This window comes from Typopeltis vanoorti, chromosome 21 (genome assembly GCF_054136105.1).
Source record: "Typopeltis vanoorti isolate ZY-2024b chromosome 21, IOZ_Tvanoo_1.0, whole genome shotgun sequence".
Classification (NCBI taxonomy): domain Eukaryota; kingdom Metazoa; phylum Arthropoda; class Arachnida; order Uropygi; family Thelyphonidae; genus Typopeltis; species Typopeltis vanoorti.
The window spans coordinates 48,893,601-48,912,519 of record NC_143569.1 but is presented as its reverse complement, the minus strand read 5'-3'; the positions used below and the strand labels follow the sequence as shown (position 1 = coordinate 48,912,519).

The 18,919-nt window shown below is 36.9% G+C and overlaps 1 protein-coding gene across 1 annotated transcript in view; it reads right to left on the bottom strand.

Annotated features, from left to right (window-relative positions):
• Nucleotides 1-16,531: 16,531 nt before the first annotated feature.
• Nucleotides 16,532-18,919, bottom strand: part of LOC150094836 (coiled-coil domain-containing protein 39-like) — a 350,814-nt gene continuing 348,426 nt past the window's right edge. The window contains exon 21 of the mRNA XM_090411364.1: nt 16,532-16,737. Within this exon, the coding sequence (XP_090267490.1) occupies nt 16,655-16,737 (83 nt within the window). The 3' untranslated portion in view covers nt 16,532-16,654. The remainder of the gene's footprint in view (nt 16,738-18,919) is intronic.

The following is an 18,919-nucleotide window of genomic DNA, read 5'->3' as shown; positions in this document are numbered from 1 at the left end:
AGAGTATAAACAATCATCATCATCATCAAATTCCTGCCATGTACCCTCAAGGGGTGTACAGGATATGACAGTACTACATGAAAAAATTACATCATTACTAACTTCCTATCTACAATTTTCCTCCAAATCAGTCTGTTACTTGTCAAGACTCCAACATTATCAGATCTTATATTTCTATCGCCTGAGGCACTTTGTACCGTATCAATCCACCTATATCTTGGTCTTCCTCTGGGTCGTTTCCCTGCCAACCTGGCAGAGAACACTTGTTTTGCTAATCTTTCCTCTCCCATTCTATTTAAGTGACCATACCATCTGAGATTAGCTCTGCTAACGCATTCCTGGATGCTGACAATGTCAAGTTCTTTTCTAATATCCTCATTTTTAATATGATATTGCCATTGATGCCATCTGTTCACGCCTCTAATCTTTCTCAGGACTCTCATATCTGCGGTCTCTAGTCTTTGGTCAAGTGTTTTACTTCCGACCCAGCTCTCAGATCCATAAGTTAAAATTGGTTTGAACACAGTCTTGTATACAGCTAATTTAGTGTTCCGACTAATTTCTTTCTTATTCCATATGAATTTATTCAATTGACTTCCCACGATACCAGCTTTGCTGATTCTGTTGTCTATTTCTATATTTAGTTTACCATCTTCAGTAAAAATTGTGCCTAAGTAGCTGAAATGTTTTACTTGTTCCACAGGTTCTCCATTCACAACACAGTTGACATTTTCAATGATTCTGCCTATTTTCATTGTCTTTGTCTTTTTATTGCTGACCTTCATACCATATCTATTACAACAGCTATTCAATTTAGTCAGAGAATCTTGCAGACTTGTAGTGGATTTATTTAGAAGTATAACATCATCCGCATAAAGCAAAGAGCTGACATTAACATCTCCAATTTTGATATCAGGTTTAATACCACATTCCTTCATAATGTGATCCATATAGATAATGAATAACAGAGGGGATAATGTACATCCTTGTCTCACACCAGATTTAACATTAAACCATCTTCCTGTACTTCCTTCAATTCTAACTGCTGACTCACAACTCAAATAAAGACTAAGTATTGCTTGATATAATGCTCCATTGACACCATATAACTGCAGCGTATTGAATAGCTTCTCTCTTGGCACCTTGTCATATGCCTTTTCCAAATCGACAAAACTTAAATACAGATCTTTGTTATATTCCCATGCTTTCTCGACTATTTGTCGTAAAGTGAAGATCTGATCCTGACAGCCTCTATTTGGCCTGAATCCAGCTTGTTCTTCACCAAGCTTTTCTTCCACAATTCTTCTCAACCGTTTCTCAAGTATACTTGCATAGATCTTGCCAGGAACACTCAGTAGGGAAATACCTCTGTAATTCTCACATTCAGTTTTATTTCCCTTTTTATATATGGGTACTATGAGAGCTCTACTCCAATCATCGGGAATTCGTCCCTCTGTCCAGGCTTTCTGAACTATGCAGTGCAGCCACTGTAAGACTCTTATACCACCATACTTCAGCATTTCTGGTCGAATATCATCTACTCCTGCTGCCTTTCCACATTTCAAGCCTTTGATGGCTTTTTCTACTTCAAGTATGGATATGTATTCCTGACTGCATGCCTGGTCAGTGTTTTTTACCACTGTGCTATCATCACTGCTTGTTTCATTTAGCAGTTTTTCAAAGTAATTACTCCATACTTCAAGGATATCTTTTTCTCCTGTTTTCATTTCACCTTTATCATCTCTAATTCCTTTTACAGCACTCTTTCCTCCATTCCTAAGCTTCTTCAACAACCTCCAGAATATTTTGCCACCTTCTTGATATTTATTTTCTATATTCTTGCCAAAGTCCTCCTATGACTTTTGTTTAGCTAGTTTTATTACACACTGTTTAGCTTTCTTACATTTGTCTCTGTATTCTGTAAGAGTAAAAGCTGACTTATTTGCCAGGAACTTTTGATATGCTTTCTTCTTTTCCTTCACTGCCTCTTTAACTTCCTGTGTCCACCAGGGAGTTCTGATTTTTTTTATCTTTGCACACAACCTCACCACATGCCTCTCTGGCAGAATCAATCAATGTTTCCTTCAGAGTTTGCCACTGAATCTCCAAGGTTTGATTCCTGTTCTCAAACTCTTTCATTTTCTTTTCAATAATATTTCTGTATTTTAGTCTACAGTTTACATCTGAGAGCTGCTCAACTTTTATTCGCTTTAAAACTTTCTTACATGTTATTCTTTTCAATATGAAATTCAATTTTATCCTGCTCAAGACTAAATAGTGATCACTTCCAATTTCAAATCCTCTGTACACTCTGGTGTCCTGCACCAGGGAGAAAACATCACTATCAACAATAACATAGTCAGTGAGACTTTTCTTATTCCTAGCCTCTTCTCTCCATGTGAATTTGTGCACATTTTTATGTTGGAACATGGTGTTAGTAATAACCAGTCCATGTCCTGAGCAGAAATCCAACAGATATTTCCCATTATTATTAGCTTTGCTCTTTTCTCCAAATTTTCCCAAAATATTTTTGTATGTCTCACAATCATTTCCTACTCTACTATTTAGATCCCCAACAAGGACCAACTTTTCCTTTTTCATTGTGTCAGTTGCTTTTTCTAAAGCCTCAAAAAATTCCTCCACTTCTACCTTAGTAGAACCTTCTGTGGGACCATAGGCACAAATAAGTCTCATTGTCCAGTTCCCCATTCTCATATTTGCCCACATTACTCTACTTGAGACTGACTGCCATTCAAGAAGATTAGCCTCGTATTTTATGTTGAATACTATGGCTACTCCTTCTTTTCCTTGATTGTTATTGCCTGAATATAACATTTTGTATTTATTGCTCAGAAAGATCTCACCAGTTTTGGTCTTTTTTGTTTCAGTCACCCCTATTATGTCGATCTGGTACTTATCTAATTCCTCAGCTAGCTCCATTTCTTTGCCATTCAGGCTTCTTACGTTGATAGTACCGATCTTTAACTCTGGTGATGTTGAGTTGGGGTTTGTTTTCAGATTTGTTCCAGTAGCTGACTTTTCGCTGTTCGCCCTGGTTCCCTGGCGAAAACAACGGGGGCCTTGTTTAACCGGGCGACACCCCAGCCGGCATGAAATTTTGTCATGTTGTACCATCATTTTTTATTTTGGTTTAACCAATAAGAATACAATTTGGTCGGCTAAATCCCAAATTGCCAGCCCATCCTCGTTCGTTCAGTATCAAAGTAGATACCCAACAGGGTGCACCACGAGAAGGTGAGGATTGGACATTAGGTCAGAAGCCCTGGTCGGTTCTCCGCATTCCTTTAAAGGCTATGTGGAGGTCTCCTCTCAGTTATACAGCTTTGACCCATAAGCACCCCCTATAAACAATGAGTATAAACAATGTTGGGAATATTTTAGAAAAGATAATGAATCAGCTCGTTGCAAGATATGCTCCAAAACTTTGGAGCATATCTTGCAACGAGATATGCATCAAAACTTTATCGACCAGCAGTCTACATAGGCACCTAGTATACGTTCATGGAATGAAAAGGAAAAAAGTCTGAATTGAATAATGATGAGCCAATGCCTTCATCTTCTAAGAGACAAACGACAATTTTACATTATGTCAAGGGACTGGGTTTAGAAGAAACCGTAAGCAAATTAGCAGCCTTGGATGGGATATCAGTCAACACCATCACAAAAAGTGAGTTTATTAGGGAAAGTTTCACAAGCAAAGGAATGCAGTTGTCAAGAAGTCCATCTTCAGTTATGACACTAATGCATAATTGTTATAGTAAAGTGAAACAACTGTACATCCAGAAATTGGAAGTATTCAAATGCGATAATAAAAAAAAAAAACTGAGTACAGGGGTCCTCGAGTTACGTTGGAGATCTGTTCCTACGGACCAACGTAAGGCAATTTTCGTTGCAAGTCGGAATTACCATAGCCTAAGTTACTTACTTAACCTAAAACACCCTGAAGTCATACGTATATATATCAAGAAACAGTCTGTGTCTCGTCCACATTAAACACTTGTTGAACACTGTACCCCCCCCTCCCTTATTATCTCAGCCAACCCCTCAAGGAAACTCACCAGCTGCTTCACCTTGCACCTTAAGATTATGTAAATTGCCCTGAGCCTTAAACCGCATAAACCAAGCTTTACTAGCATTAAACTCTTCACCTGCACTGTTTCCCCCCTTTCACTTTTCAATGCCTCAAACAATCTTTTCATCTTTTCTTGAATTAACATGAGGCTAATTGGGATACGGTGTTGATGCTGGGTCTTCCAGCCAAAGAACAAGAAGCCTTTCCATCTCAATCATGATCCTACTACATTTTTTCGTAATCATGGGCGTCAATCCTTTCACGTGTTCAAGGATGTGAACTTTATCCTTGATAATAGTCCCGACTGTAGTAAGACTTAAATTCAACGTGCAGCCGATGTTCGTTGGCGTTTCTCCCTTTTTTTGCCCTTTTAATAATGTCTAATTTCGTTTTCTTTGAGACACTGCCATCGGAAGAGTCTGCCTTATGTTTGGGAGCCATGAAGGGTAAAAAGTCGCAAAAAAACACAAAAGTGAGAGCGGATGTAAACAAAGCACGCGGTACCCAAAGAGTGTATGCTGGATCCCAAACGACGCCACCTCTCCCAAACAAACTCTGCGTAACAGCATATTCTTCCACCATGACGTTTGAATTTTATTTTACGTCGCGCTATTTCAAGTCAAAATTTATTTTATAAATTATTTATGGTATTACCGCCGTAAAGTCGAAATGACGTAGGTCAAGGACCCCCTGTATTTCAATAGACGAGTGGACCAGTTGCAAGAATCACAGATACGTGAATGTTCACGTATACTGCAACGAGACCTTGAACCTTGGTTTAATAAGAATACACGGGAACTGTCCTGTGGATAAAGTGTTATCCTTGCTTCAGGAAAGATTAGAAAACTTTGTTAAAACAGTGCAGCTGTTATGGAAAAATTCGGAAAATTATCACTGACTATTCAACAGTACTGCTACAACCATGTGCTACATCTAGCTGTAACAAAAGTATTTTATGTTAAAAAGTTGAAAGGTGAAGCATCAGTGACTTGTAGCAGTGATAATGAATACAATAAAGATAACAGTCATTCTGAGTTAGATGGTGTGGCCAGAGCTGATCAGTATGATTTGCGATATGATCTATCTTCAGCCTATGGAGAATTATGAAAATATTTAAATATTCTCCAGTAAAAAATTATCTTTTGCAGCAAGAAATAACCAAGAGTGAAACGAGGGAACCAGAAGTCATTTTGGACTGTAAAATACGCTGGAACACACTGGAGAGAATGATAGAGATTTTTAAAGATCGTAAATCCGATTAAGACTGTTTTATGAGAGCTGAAACTCGATCACTTATGGAAAGAAGAGTATTATGAAATATTGAGAGGTATGTTGAATTGCTTACAACCTGTAAGATTAGCAATTGAAGCCTTAAGCAATAGAGAAACTAAAATTCTCACAAGTGAAGGAATTTTTAAGTTCCTGTTCAGTAATTTAGAAAAACAGAATTCTTCAATGAGCCAAATGCTTTTAAAGGAAAAAAAAAAATTGAATTGATTAAATGCAGAAATAGAGATCTTGTCTCTCACAAAGTACTTGAGCAACGTTAGTTGTTTATGTGAGATGAAAGAAGAATTTTTTTGCCTTTTCAAGTAAGAATGAAATTGCACAATTGGCGAAGTCATTAATGGAAACACTTTTTAAAGCAACATTTACAGCAGAAGAAGTTCCAATAAAAGAGAGTTCTGACATTAAATCAGAATCTGATCTGAAGAGTGAATTGATTAAAGCAATATCAATTTCGACATCAAAGCCTAGTCCTATGCATGCAGACAAAATATTTGCTTTTTCCACATAGAGTATATTTGTTACAAAGTGAAGATCACTATAGTCTGATCGGGCAATTAATGGTCTGTTTCTTAAAGTTTCATTTTAAAAATGACAAACTATTTGAAGTATTTTTTAATTTTCAAACGAATAATATTTGCATTTGTTTTCTGTTAATGTTTAATTTAATATAAAATATTTAAATGAGATTGGGAATGTTAATACATTGCGTGATATATGTAAAAACTCACTGTATACTATAAGGTTTGGTTAAATAAAGTTCGCATTAATTATATTGTTTATATTTTGAGAAAACCTAGCCAAAATAATACCATAGTGACCCCTGTTTAGCGCTCAGGGCAAGAGATGCACTAGTCATGAAATTCTGGTCGACCTCCATTTAGGAAATTTCATTTACTCATTTTTTGCTTCGACCTTTTACATATAGGAATGTCTTGAAACCTCTGAAAGACTGCACTGGGGCCATGAACCCCAGTTGCCCCACTTGCTCTATGGCTTTTCTGTTATAGCCATTATTAGAGATGATCAACAAAAATTAAATAAAAAAGATTATTTTGGGAAATAAGATTTCCCGAAGGTTCCGAAATGTCGGGAATTTGTAAACACTACCTACAGATATAGTTCCTGACATGTGTACAATTCTTTTTGCTAAGTAAATTGTACCATGGTCTTAGGATTTAATGGCATTATCTACTCAATATATAGTTGACTTTCACTATAGCAAACACTTATTACCCAAATGCCACATAACCTCAACTAAAACTCCTATGGGCACAGTATTTTTTCAAAGTAAATTGACTATAACAAACCATTGCTTGCAAATGGCACAGTATACATTGAATGAGCTAAAAGTAAGCAGATAAGCCAGGGCTTGAAAAACTTTGATTCACCAGTCAGGCAAATGTTATTAATGAAGAATCAACCTGGGTTGCCTGTTATAACCATATTCAGTTAAAAATCTCTTCTTAAATCTATGGCTGATTTTACCCCATTTAACTATTAATGTTGAATCCAATATATTAGTACTTATATTAGCATGTTTATTATATAAAATTAAATAAATTCCATCGTGTTGATACAGTGTTCCTCCTTTTTACGGGAGTTCACGGTACCATCTAGTCCCCCCCCCCCCCCATTTTTTTTCGGGAACCAACATAGGCTGACGAATCAGACCTATGGCAGGGTCAGTATTCCTGACCATGTGTGTCCTCGGACCGGTTTGCCTGCTTGCGGGATGAAAAACACCAAGTAAACTGGCGGAAAAAACCCTGCTGCCCAAGACCAGCTAAATTGGCTGAAGAAGATCCTTGAGCTCCTCACGTCGTTGTTGGTAATCGAGCCTAGGACACTCCTTCCCCAGGCATATGGTTGCGAAGCGCAAAGCCACTAGGCTAACAGCGCAGACGTTTATTATATGAGACGTTAACACTTGACCATTTTCATATGTTTCAGTTCTGCCACTTCTATGAAAATACTCAATTTCTTTGCCATTATAAACAAACATTAAAGATGAAAACATTCTTCCAAATCTACATAAAACTTGCAATAAAATAAGTCTTAGGTCTGCACACAGATTAGCTCCAAACCTTTGGAAGGACAGGGTCAGTAGCAATTGGCTTATTTCTGTTTTACTTAATTAAAAAAACTGCTGTCACAAATAGCTGATTACTTTGGCAGCTTGAATGCTCTTTAAATATTTGATGGCTGCATATTTTACTTGTTTAAAATGGTCACTTATACAAAAACAACTTAGGAAACATACTCTCTCTCTGAATTTTCTTAATTACTCTTCTACAAGTGGATAAGCTTTAATAAATTTACCTTCATATGCTGTATCCTACTGTTTATGGCATTACTTTTAGGTGAATTATCACTTATTTATACAGTTAAAAATGAATTCCTATGGGTGTTACTATCTGGAAAACTGTTTAAAAGTTTTATCCTTTTCACATATGTATAGCTATCCAAGTATGTATGATAAATATTTCTTTCCTGAGAAGAAAGTATTGAATCATGCATCTACTCACTGTAAGGCCTCCTTCCCCCCCCACACACAAATATTAACACCTGACCCTCTACAGAGTCAGACTCATCGTGAGAGGTACACACTATCACACACAGCTCATCCAACTGTGCCTTACCTTCAGGCAATGCATTCCGCTCACCAGCTACTCTCCATGTAAAGAACCTCTTCACACCTTTAGTTTCCAGTGATGGTCTGACTAATAATCCCTGATTAGTTTGCCTCAATCATATCCCCTCATATTCCACTGACCACATTCGTGAATCTTCTCTGGACCCTTAACATATCCTCATCACCATAAAATCCCAGTGACCAAATTTGTGCACAATAATTCATGAGGCCTGATCAAGGCCTTATACAGTAGCATCATAACCTCTATTTCTGAATGTCAGGATCTTCTGCATCATGGCCATTATCCAATGTAGCTCCTGAATTTCAGGTCCTTGTCCATCACCACTACCAGATCTCTACCTCCTTTAAAGTTTCCCCACCAAGTGTATACATGAGAATAGTTATTGTTTTGATGATACTTGTGCCATAAGGTTTTTTAAAAAAAAGTGATAAGGAAAGAGCAGATGTATTTAATAGCTAAATATTTCCAGCAGTTTGAATAAGAAGCAGATTATAAATGATGGATAATTCAAAATACTAATAGCTGCATGATGTTGTACATGAAGGAAGAAGAGAAGTTGGTTTGATATCTGAAAAAAATAACACTGGTCGTTATTCACTGTTGTTATTGTTAAATTTTGGTGCACCAAAATCCTCTAGGATTGTTTGATTCTATCCAGAAGAGGGCAATCTGGCTAATTAATGATCCCTCTCATAGACATTCAGTTTCTGCCTCTTCTACAGATACTTTCATGGGCAGTGCTCTGGTCAATTGGCCACTATTATTCTTTTAGTCTCCTTCAAATCAAAACAAGAGCCACTGCAAATCACCACCCTTTTACAGACCATCTTAAAACTCACTGAACCAACTTCACTGCCTGTTTTATTCCATCTAATTTTGTCCTTTGGAACAGTCTCCCCCACTGCCTTCTCCAAAGATTACAACCTTCAGCTGTTCAATTAAAATGTGAACAGACTCCTCCTTTCTTCTATTCCTCTTGTTCACTTAAAGTTTCTATCAATCAAGATCCCTTGCCACCTCCACTTTCTCTAGTACAGTTCCTCTAACAGAGCATGTAGCCTCCCTTAAAATATATCACAGCAAACTTCAAGACTTTACATTTAGCTGAATTAAACATCCTCATTCATTTATCAATCAGTCCAGCTTATTGAAATCCTTCTGAAGAGCTACGATATCTGTGGTATTACTAATAACCTTTCCCAGCTTCACATCATCCACAAACAACAATCTCCTTCTGCAGTCCATTGACGTCATTGATATAAAGGTTAAACAATACAGGTCCAAGTATTGAGCCCTGTTGGAACCCACTTGTAACCTTCTGCTTTCTTGATACTGCTCCTTATGCACAACTCTGATATCTATCAGACAGCCAATCCAATTAACTTTATTTTATTCATGTGGGGGTTCTCCCCATTCCTCAACCACTCCCTTAGGACTGGTTCAGCCCTCCTAATGAGGGATTAAGTATGTATTTTTTTACTGTAGCAGCATGTGTGTGTTCACAGGACTGGTTTGCCTGTTCTGAGGGACGAAAAACCTAAGTTTCCAGGAGAAAAACTACCTCCATATGAGACTGGCTAACTCGCCTTTAATTGAAAGAGACCAGATAAAGGTTCCTCACGTCATGGAAGGGCTTCATCTATGACAACTGAGCTATAGAGGCTCATCCAATTAACTAACCTGACATTAATGCCTTTGCAAAATCCAAAAAATTACAGTGTATGCATTTCCATATCAACTACTCTTGTTACTTGCTTATAAAAAGCAATCAGATTACTAAAACATGAGTCTCGCTTAACAAATCCATGTCGACTCATAGATTACGTTACCCTCATCTTCCAAACGCTGTACATATGCGATTTCTCCCTAATTTCTTTAAAATCTTAGCTACTGTTTATATATAAACTAATCTATATCTTCACCCATTCTACCACCACCCTTATGTATGTAATGGCACCAGCTAACACTTCTTCCACTCCTTGGTCAAATTTCCTATAGCCACACCAATAAAGCTGTCAATTCTTTAGTGCATTTCCTCAAAATCTGTTGTGAAATCCAATCTAGTCCCATTGATATTGATATCCAATTATACTTGGCTACTCTCCAACTCCCAGGATGTAGATCTGAATCCTGCCATGAGGGATGGTCTTAGATGGTGATGAATTTCATCACCTGGTATGAGAACCCCACCCTGCTTATTATCAACTCAAAGGGGACTTAAAAAAAAAGAATTATGTTTGGTCTTTAGCAAATCTTGAGTCCATCCATACTACTAATTCTCGGGCTGCTAATTTGCAACATATAGCCTCTCCCAGCCAAACCAACCCCGTCTTCCAGTGATGCATGGGCTGTTTTCAAACTGAACTCTGATCAGTATTGCTGCCACAAGGTGCATGCCTTCCATTCAGAGGAAATATCAGTTAGACTCCTATATAGTAAATTACTGATTACCCAGTGAAACGCCACCCTACTTATTTTGGACCTGAAGTGGCTGCCATGTTTGATGATTTCCAGTCCCCCCCACGTGTGGGTAATAGCCACATGGATACCAAACACACTATAGGGTGCTGAAACTTCTCCCATTCGAAAGTACAACAGTAAAGTTCCAAAGGCTGGCTGCCAGTAGCAGTATACAGGACCAAACCTAATGGTAATGCAATAGGTTTCCAAATCGGCTAGCAAATAATTCTGCTGCCAGATCATCTCTGGAGGGCATCAGAGTAGCAGGAATTGAGGCCATGTCATGGACTGGAAACTTGCTCTTTGTGGGAGGTGTGTGTGTGGATGGGATCTTTACCCTAACTACAGATCCCTATGCCAACTCTTTATCAACATTAGCCAACAAACCATGAAAGATGAAGTTTTTACTATGGAATAAAATCTTTCACAAAAAAACTTAAATTCACTCATCTCAAAAAAAAAAAAAAATAATAATCCATTTCACCAACATTCATGGTCTCAACACAAATTGAAATGTGCACCACCACTTTTGAACATCCAAACCTGTCCTATTATTCTTAACAAAATCTCAATTAGTAGCATCAACCTCTACTCTCCAGCTTTCTTAATCTAATACTCTACACGTGCATTTGTGTAACCTGACATGTCAGAGTTACACAAATATCAAATCTCTGATTTGCTCTGGCTCAAAGTTCCATGTCCCATTCAATTACATTGTATTACTGAGCCTTTTAGTCTGTCCTGAAGGCTATTTGGACACAACTTATGCTCATCCACATTTCCAGCTCTCCCAGAAGACATCATCCAAAGACTAGGTTAACACGCTGACTGCCGTAATGTTAAAAAATTTTGTGATCCCCAGGCCAACTTCTTTTTGTTTTACAATTTGCTGAAAGTAACATAAAATAATCATATTTTATTATCTATTTCATGCAGCTAAATAGATTTGTTAAGTGCGAATCATGTGTGCACTGCGCAGCCTGAAGAATATTTTTACTGACTGGGCTGAGCGGTGCACACTTGATTTGCACTTCGCACAAGGTCAGACTTGCATATATATGACGCTTACGAACAGTTATATGCGTTCAGTGTTTTGTCCGGTGGAATAAATTTCTTATAGTGATAAATATTGTTATAAATTGCCTAATGGGAGACTACGAAAAAAAGCAACGTCATTTAGAAGCCTTGATAAATGAAGTTACTATCTGATGACGAACCATACGAATATTCGTCTGAAAGTTACAACAGAAGTGACCTTAGTTCTGTGTCTTCAGATTCTCTCATTGCTAGAAAGAGAAAAGTATCTACAACTGGTAATACCGAAGTTTTCGCTCCTAGTACATCTCAGTTTACTGCTGCTCATTCTGTAGAACAAACGATGATGTTATAAGAAATCTGCATTTGACTAATGATTCTTCCCCAGATGAAATACTTGGAAATGTGAATTCAACCGACCTACAATGGAATGAAATTACAGGTGATAATCTAAAACATTTTCAGTTTGTGGATAATTTTGGAATAAAACAAAATGTTATTGAAGAAATGCGCGATAAACAGCCTGTAGACTTCTTTTTTATGTTTGTTGATTAAGGACTGCTGGACCTAATGGTGCAAGAAACTAACAGATACGCTCTTCAAAAGCTCAGTAAGACAATTTTACCAAAAGCAAGGATAAGAAAGTGGAAAAACACAAATCCCAATGAAATGAAGATATTTCTGGGTCTGCAAATTTGGTTTGGTTTAGTGCAGATGCCAAAATTAGAGTGTTATTGGTCGAATAACATCCTCTATTCTACAGAAATCAAACAAGTTATGTCAAGGAATCGGTTGGATCTTCTTCTCAGTAACTGGCAATTTACAGACAACGAGGATGGAAATACTTCTGAAAGACTTTATAAAATTACCTCTCATAAATCATATAAGAAAAAATTTCCAGGAAATAATGACTCCGAGTAATATTTGTGTTGATGAAACTTTAGTTCCTTTCCGAGGTCGTCTTGCCTTTCATCAGTACATCAAGTCAAGAATAAACGGCACAAATTTGGCATAAAACTAATTAAATTGTGTATTGCAGATGAATATACATAAGATTTCCAAGATATACTGTGGTGCAGAAAAGACCAATACTACTAATAGTGTTCCAACTTCAATTGTTATGGGACTTTGTGAGAATCTACTTGACCATGGACGTACAATATTTGTAGATAATTATTATACCAGTTGAATTAGCACACAAACTTTTGAATAGACAAACACACCATTGTAGGCACTTTGAGAAAAAATCGAAAGGGAATTCCACAGGATGTTACCCACACGAAATTGAAAAAGGGTGAAATAATTGGTAAAGAAAGTGACACAGGGATGGTGGTAATAAAACGGTGCGATAAATGTGAAGTGCTTATGTTATCAACAAAACACACAAAGAAAATGAAATCCCTTACAGCAAGAAATGGTAATGAAGTGCAAAAGCCGGAAGCTATTATGGACTATAAAAAAAGCAAAAGTTTTATTGATCTATCCGATCAGGTAAAAGCCTATGCTTCTTGTCTTCGAAGAAGTGTGAAATGGTACCGAAAACTCGCAGTTGAATATAGTATATAAGCGAGTTACTGATAAAAACATTAACATCACAGAATTTAGAGAAAAAATCGCAAAAGAGTTATTAGGAATTACACCAAAGGAAAATAATGTCACTTTGACTTCAGACAAGGAAAAACATTTTAGAAGAGGTTGGTACCAGTAATAGGAGATGATGTACATCTTGCTACAAAAAGTTAACCGAAGAACATAATAATAGAAGATATGCAACATCTAAGGCGACACAAACACGGTGGAAACGTGTTCAGTGCGAAAAATTTTACTGTGTTAGCTGTTTTACTATTGTGCATAACTGTAGTTTGTAATTGTTTAGTAATAATTTCACCTAATTATTTTTTTCATATCTATTTGTCTATTGTTTGTCATTTTTTCAATTTTTTAGAAGAAAAATTTATGATTTGACACATTTCTAATGATTCACTATTATAGGGGTTTTATTTCTAATGAAAAATAAAACCCCTATAATAGGCCACCTGTTGTACATGTAGTTGAAATTCTACTACGCTAACTATATAAACCTGTTTACCAGGCCCCACATTTCCATTACCCATAAGCATTTCATTTAGATATGAATCACAGGTGAACTACACGGCCTGAAAGAAAATTCTTAATGCGAATCAAATATGATTCACGCAACGCATGGAAAAAATGTAGTGTGAATCGTATTCGATTCATACGGCAGTCAACGTGTTAACCTCCCACCATAATTCTCCTTTGACTCCATTTTTTTTTTTTTTAATCCCCCACACGAGACGTACAAGAACCTATAGCACAGCAGTGCGTTGTGTGAGGTGAATCCTACATTAATGACAAAGGCAAAGTATCCCTAGCATTACCAAAATTGCACACCTCTGTTCATCTAAAAGGCATCAGAAGAATCCTGAATAGCTTGGATATCTTCTGGTACTGTTGATATCCCCATAACTGTACTTAAAACTTGTGCTCTTGAACTAACATCCATCCTGTATCATCTTTACAATCTCTGATATACCCTTCAGCATGGAAACCAGCCTATATCCAACCAACTATTCTCACTTCACTCCTTATTTCTACCTCCAAAAATTATGGAGAAAAGTCGTCAATTCCTTCATCACATATCACTCATATATACAGGGTGTTCGGGATAAATTTTTGACATATTTATAATTAATTATATTTTTCCGTAAGTTACATGTATTAACACACACTTCTCTTCATTTAAAAGTTTGGACCCTTCTTCATTCATATACAAGATGTCAGAAAGGATGGATAGCTGGAACCCACCTGAATCATGGAAGAGAATAACTTGTATCATGATGATTCGTGCCCGCCATCAAAATAAGGATATTACGACTGCTGCCCAATGCTCCCTGAATACAGTAAAAACAATCAGGCATGAACTAGAGACTTGCAATGGTGACTACGAGGATGTAGCAAGAAGAAAGATCCCTAGCAGACGATCTGATTGCGTTCGTACAGCAGAATTCCTCGCAAATCTGCAGGAACAGGTGTTGAAGAACCCTGGCATTGGAATTCGGGCTTTGTTCGTGGAGTTGCTAACTGTAGTCAAGCCCTGGATAACAAGGGTAGTCAATGGTAGGCCGTATGTATGGCAGCAGGATTCGGCCCCTTGCCACACCTCTGGGAAAAGTCAAAAATGGTTGTCTGAAAATTTCTACGACTTCACCAGTCCAAATGTTTGGCCTCCAAACTCCCCAGACCTTAACCCCATGGATTATTTTGTATGGGGCGCAGTTGAAAAAGACACCAATCGCACTTCCAGTAATACAAAAGCCCAGTTAATGGATAAAATTAAAACAGTTTTTGCGGCCCTTCCCAGGGAGACTGTAGCATCAGCTTGTTCGAGGTTCCGAAGCAGAATTGAAGCTGTGATCGATGCTAATGGTGGTTATTTTGAGTAAATCTTGTTGATAGTATTGTAATTAACTCTGCCTGTAATGTTTTTTTGTCAATTCATTAAATTTAATAGATACAAAGATTTTCTTTTTCCTTACGAAACTGTCAAATTTATCCCGAACACCCTGTATATATATATGGACTCAAGTGTCGTTTGAGGTGCAGATGAGAATTGAGAAACCTAGAGCTGTAGGTTGAAATTGTTGGGAAACACATCACGAAAAAGGCTGTTCCAGAGGACAGGTAGATGGAATAAATGAGGAAGAGGAGAAGCAGGTTTGATAAGTTTGCAGTTGTACTGTGAAGGGATGTTAGAAAGCAGCTGCTCTTGTTTTAACAGGCCTAACAGCAAGTGGCAGAATGATGTTTGCCAATTTACTGGAGCAGTGACCATGGAAGTACCTCATCGTGCTAGTGAAATGATAGTAAAGAAAAAAAATATATTTAATGACTATTACTTTAAATCCAGTGAGACAATTCTCAGTGCACTTCCAAGGATTCTTCTACCATTTAAGCAATACATAACATCTCCAAAGAGATGTTATGTTATTAAGTAAATTTACAAATCTATAGTGATAAATTTAATCATGTAGTGTCAGAGTAGCTTGTGTATCACCCATTGAAGATACACATCGGGAACTGATGATGTCTCTCTTAGAACACACCTAACAGCAGCCCATTCCACACATCATGAGAATTCCAACTTTGCATACTGCCTAACAACACTTAGCTTACAGTTAGGACTACACGGTTTGCTAACACCTTACAGAAGCTGCAAAATCTCGTGTTTATACTGTTAAATCCCCCCCTCCTTTGTCAGTACTCATGCACAATTCCAAAAGCCAGTTTAAAATCTTGATTACTTGCCAGTGATCCTTTGTCTTCCCATCTCATTGGAACTCAAGTGATATCTGCACACACTAATCCATATGTAATTTTATCAAAGCTTTGCAAAGTGGGCAATAACTTCCTTATATTCCTATTGGTGTTCTCTTTAACAGTGCTGCTATCCAGCGTGAAACAATCATCTTAGTAATATGACACCAACTTTAATTCACTGTCCATAATAACTCTCAAGTCGATAGCTGCAATGATTATTGAATTAATTCCCCTTAACGCATTCATGTCAAAATGTGTTTCATGCTGATTAGTGTGAAATAAGATACAAGATAAAGCCTAACATGAATGTGTTAAAATAATAAATAAATTCCCAAAAATGATTAAAGAAATTATTCTGTCAAGCATGGGAAAAGTTCTACTGTTATATTAATAAACAACTTGCAGAGAGTGTGAGATAATGATTATAAGTATTTTTGTCAATTTAGCTCTCAGTAATGAAATCATTATGCAATAGATCACATCAGAACTTGCTACTAAGATACAGCAATCCTTTTAGAGGTATTGGAAATCCACTAATTTCATTTGCCTGGTGCATCTGTAATCATTCTTATTACTAATCACAGTGAATTATTAGCCCACCAGTTAAGATTTCTATATCTTAGTGTGAAAGATGCCAACCACATGATTATAATGTGTAAAAATATGTTTATATTAAATTACATAAATATTAATAAATACTCTGTACAGATGAGATAAAGCCTTCTACAGTGTCATTAACAAAATAGCACAGGTGTGAAAATTAAATGATCAGGAAAGCAGTTCTCTACATAGGCTGACTAGAACCTTTTGAAGATTTACTACTAAGACTGGTACGTGAACTCGTACTTCGGGCAGTCTGAGGTTGAGCTGAAAAAAATAAATCATGTTAGTTTTTTTTTTTTTTTTATCAAAACTGCAATCATAATTTAATGTTCTAACTTTAGATAATCCCTATGCACAGTGAGTTATCTTGTGTCCTATCACCTCCTTGGGGAGTGAGAATAACCAAATGTTAGGATAGAGAAAAATTATATAACTACGTACTTGTAGTCTGGAGTAGCAACTGAATTATTAATAATGTATTATCTAAATGTTTTGTATACATAATACCCAAACTTTGAAAATTCGTTTTTTTTTTTATAGGTGCTATTGCTGTAACTGTTGAAGTATTTATTTCTGGGAAAATTCCCATGTATTCCTCTTAAAAAATTATTTTTATGGCTATTATAGCCTGTTTTTGTTTAGGAGTGTCCCTTATTTTAAATACATTGGCTTTTTTCCTCAAGAAATTTTTAGGGCATTATAAGTGTATTTTAAAGGAAAATATAGCAGAATAATTTAGGAAGAAAATTTTGTACATACCTTGTTTAGATGCTAGGATGACATCATTCTCCATACTTCTGCTGTTAGGTTGTTAAAAAAAAAAAGGGGGGGGGGTAGTGTTTGATGCAAGGCAGGGAGAATAATTTTTTTGAAAACCCGGTGTTTTTTTTAAATGATATATATACAAATATTATTGTACTTAGTGTTTTTTGGGGAAGGGTTTTATGGGAAAACTGGGTTGGGGGAGAGTAATATTTCAATTTATCTTTTAAATACTGTATATTTTGGGCATGTTATAAAAATGATCTATTAGTTTATATTCAGTTAAAGCATTATTGTTAATTAATAATGTTTGGAAGCAAGCCAAATGACAGGTTGTAACAAATCCTGCCATGAGATGGATATTTATTATTAGGTTCATCAAGGGAGATCCTTGGCAAGGACTATTCAACATTTATGCAGTATCTATCATACTTTGCTTTAAACTCATTCACAACTCTCCAAGCAAAAAAAACCTGGTTCTAATACCCTAGCTAACTACACTCAGTTGCCATGGATGGCCCTTAGTTCTCCCACCACCAGATCTGTTCTGAAAATTTTCTTCAATCTTGTAAAAAAAAAACCTCAGTAATTTGTACCTATCAATTTGTACCTACCTTTTCTACCTATCAACCAGTTTCTGTAAGGTGTTCATTCCATAGACCTGCTACAATCTTGGTCACTTGCCTCTGGATCCTCTCCACCTCCTAATCACCAAGAAACCCTAGCGCCCAAATCCGCACACAGCAGTCCAGACTTATCAAGGCTCGATAAAGAGGAACAATAACCTGCTTGTCTCTGTTTGTCAAAGTATTCTTCAGTAACCAAGTAATCTGACCTTGCTGCTTGTGACACTTTTACTATGTGCCCCCTAAACTTTAACTTCCTATCCACTAACACACCCAAGTCTCTGGCTTCGTCAATTTCCTAGAGTATAGTTCCACCAATGTGGTATACAGCTGGTAATCTTTTCACCCCAAAATGCATAACCTTACACTTTGCCACATTAAGCTGACATCCATTCTCCTTTGCTCAGTCTATCCAAATCATCCTGCAAAATTTTTACATCATCTGTATTAACTATTGCTCTACCCAACTTTGCATCATCAATAATTCTGCCATATAGATTCTTTCTTTTAGTTGCAGCATATCGAAAGAACTGTTTTGGATTATCTTTAGCCTGCATTGCTAACTTCCTTTCATACTCTGCTGTTGCCTTTCTTACCACACTAGGTACCCATCTGGCCTTATATTGTTCATGTGCCTGCTAGTCACCTTTCTCCTTCAATTCCCTCCACAAATTTTTCTTTTTTGGCAGCTCCAGCTTAATGATGATATTCATCCACTTAACTCCTGCTTGATTTACTCTCCTGACTCTAGATATGCAGTCTGCCATTACCTCTCCCAATCACTGCTTTACTACTTCGCATGCACTATCAACATTCAGCCCTTGCCGTTTTACATGCCATGGCACTAATCAAAGCAATCTCCTAAGCTTGTCATACCAACCCTGTAATTCCACATATGTCTTAACTGAAAATTCCGCACATTTAGCCACTGCTTAGGTGAAGATCATATGATTACTCTCACCAATTGGTCACAACGCGATCATATTTGTTATAGACATTCTTAGATGCACTTACTAGATTGAGTACTCTTGCACCCCTAGTATATTCCATCACATGCT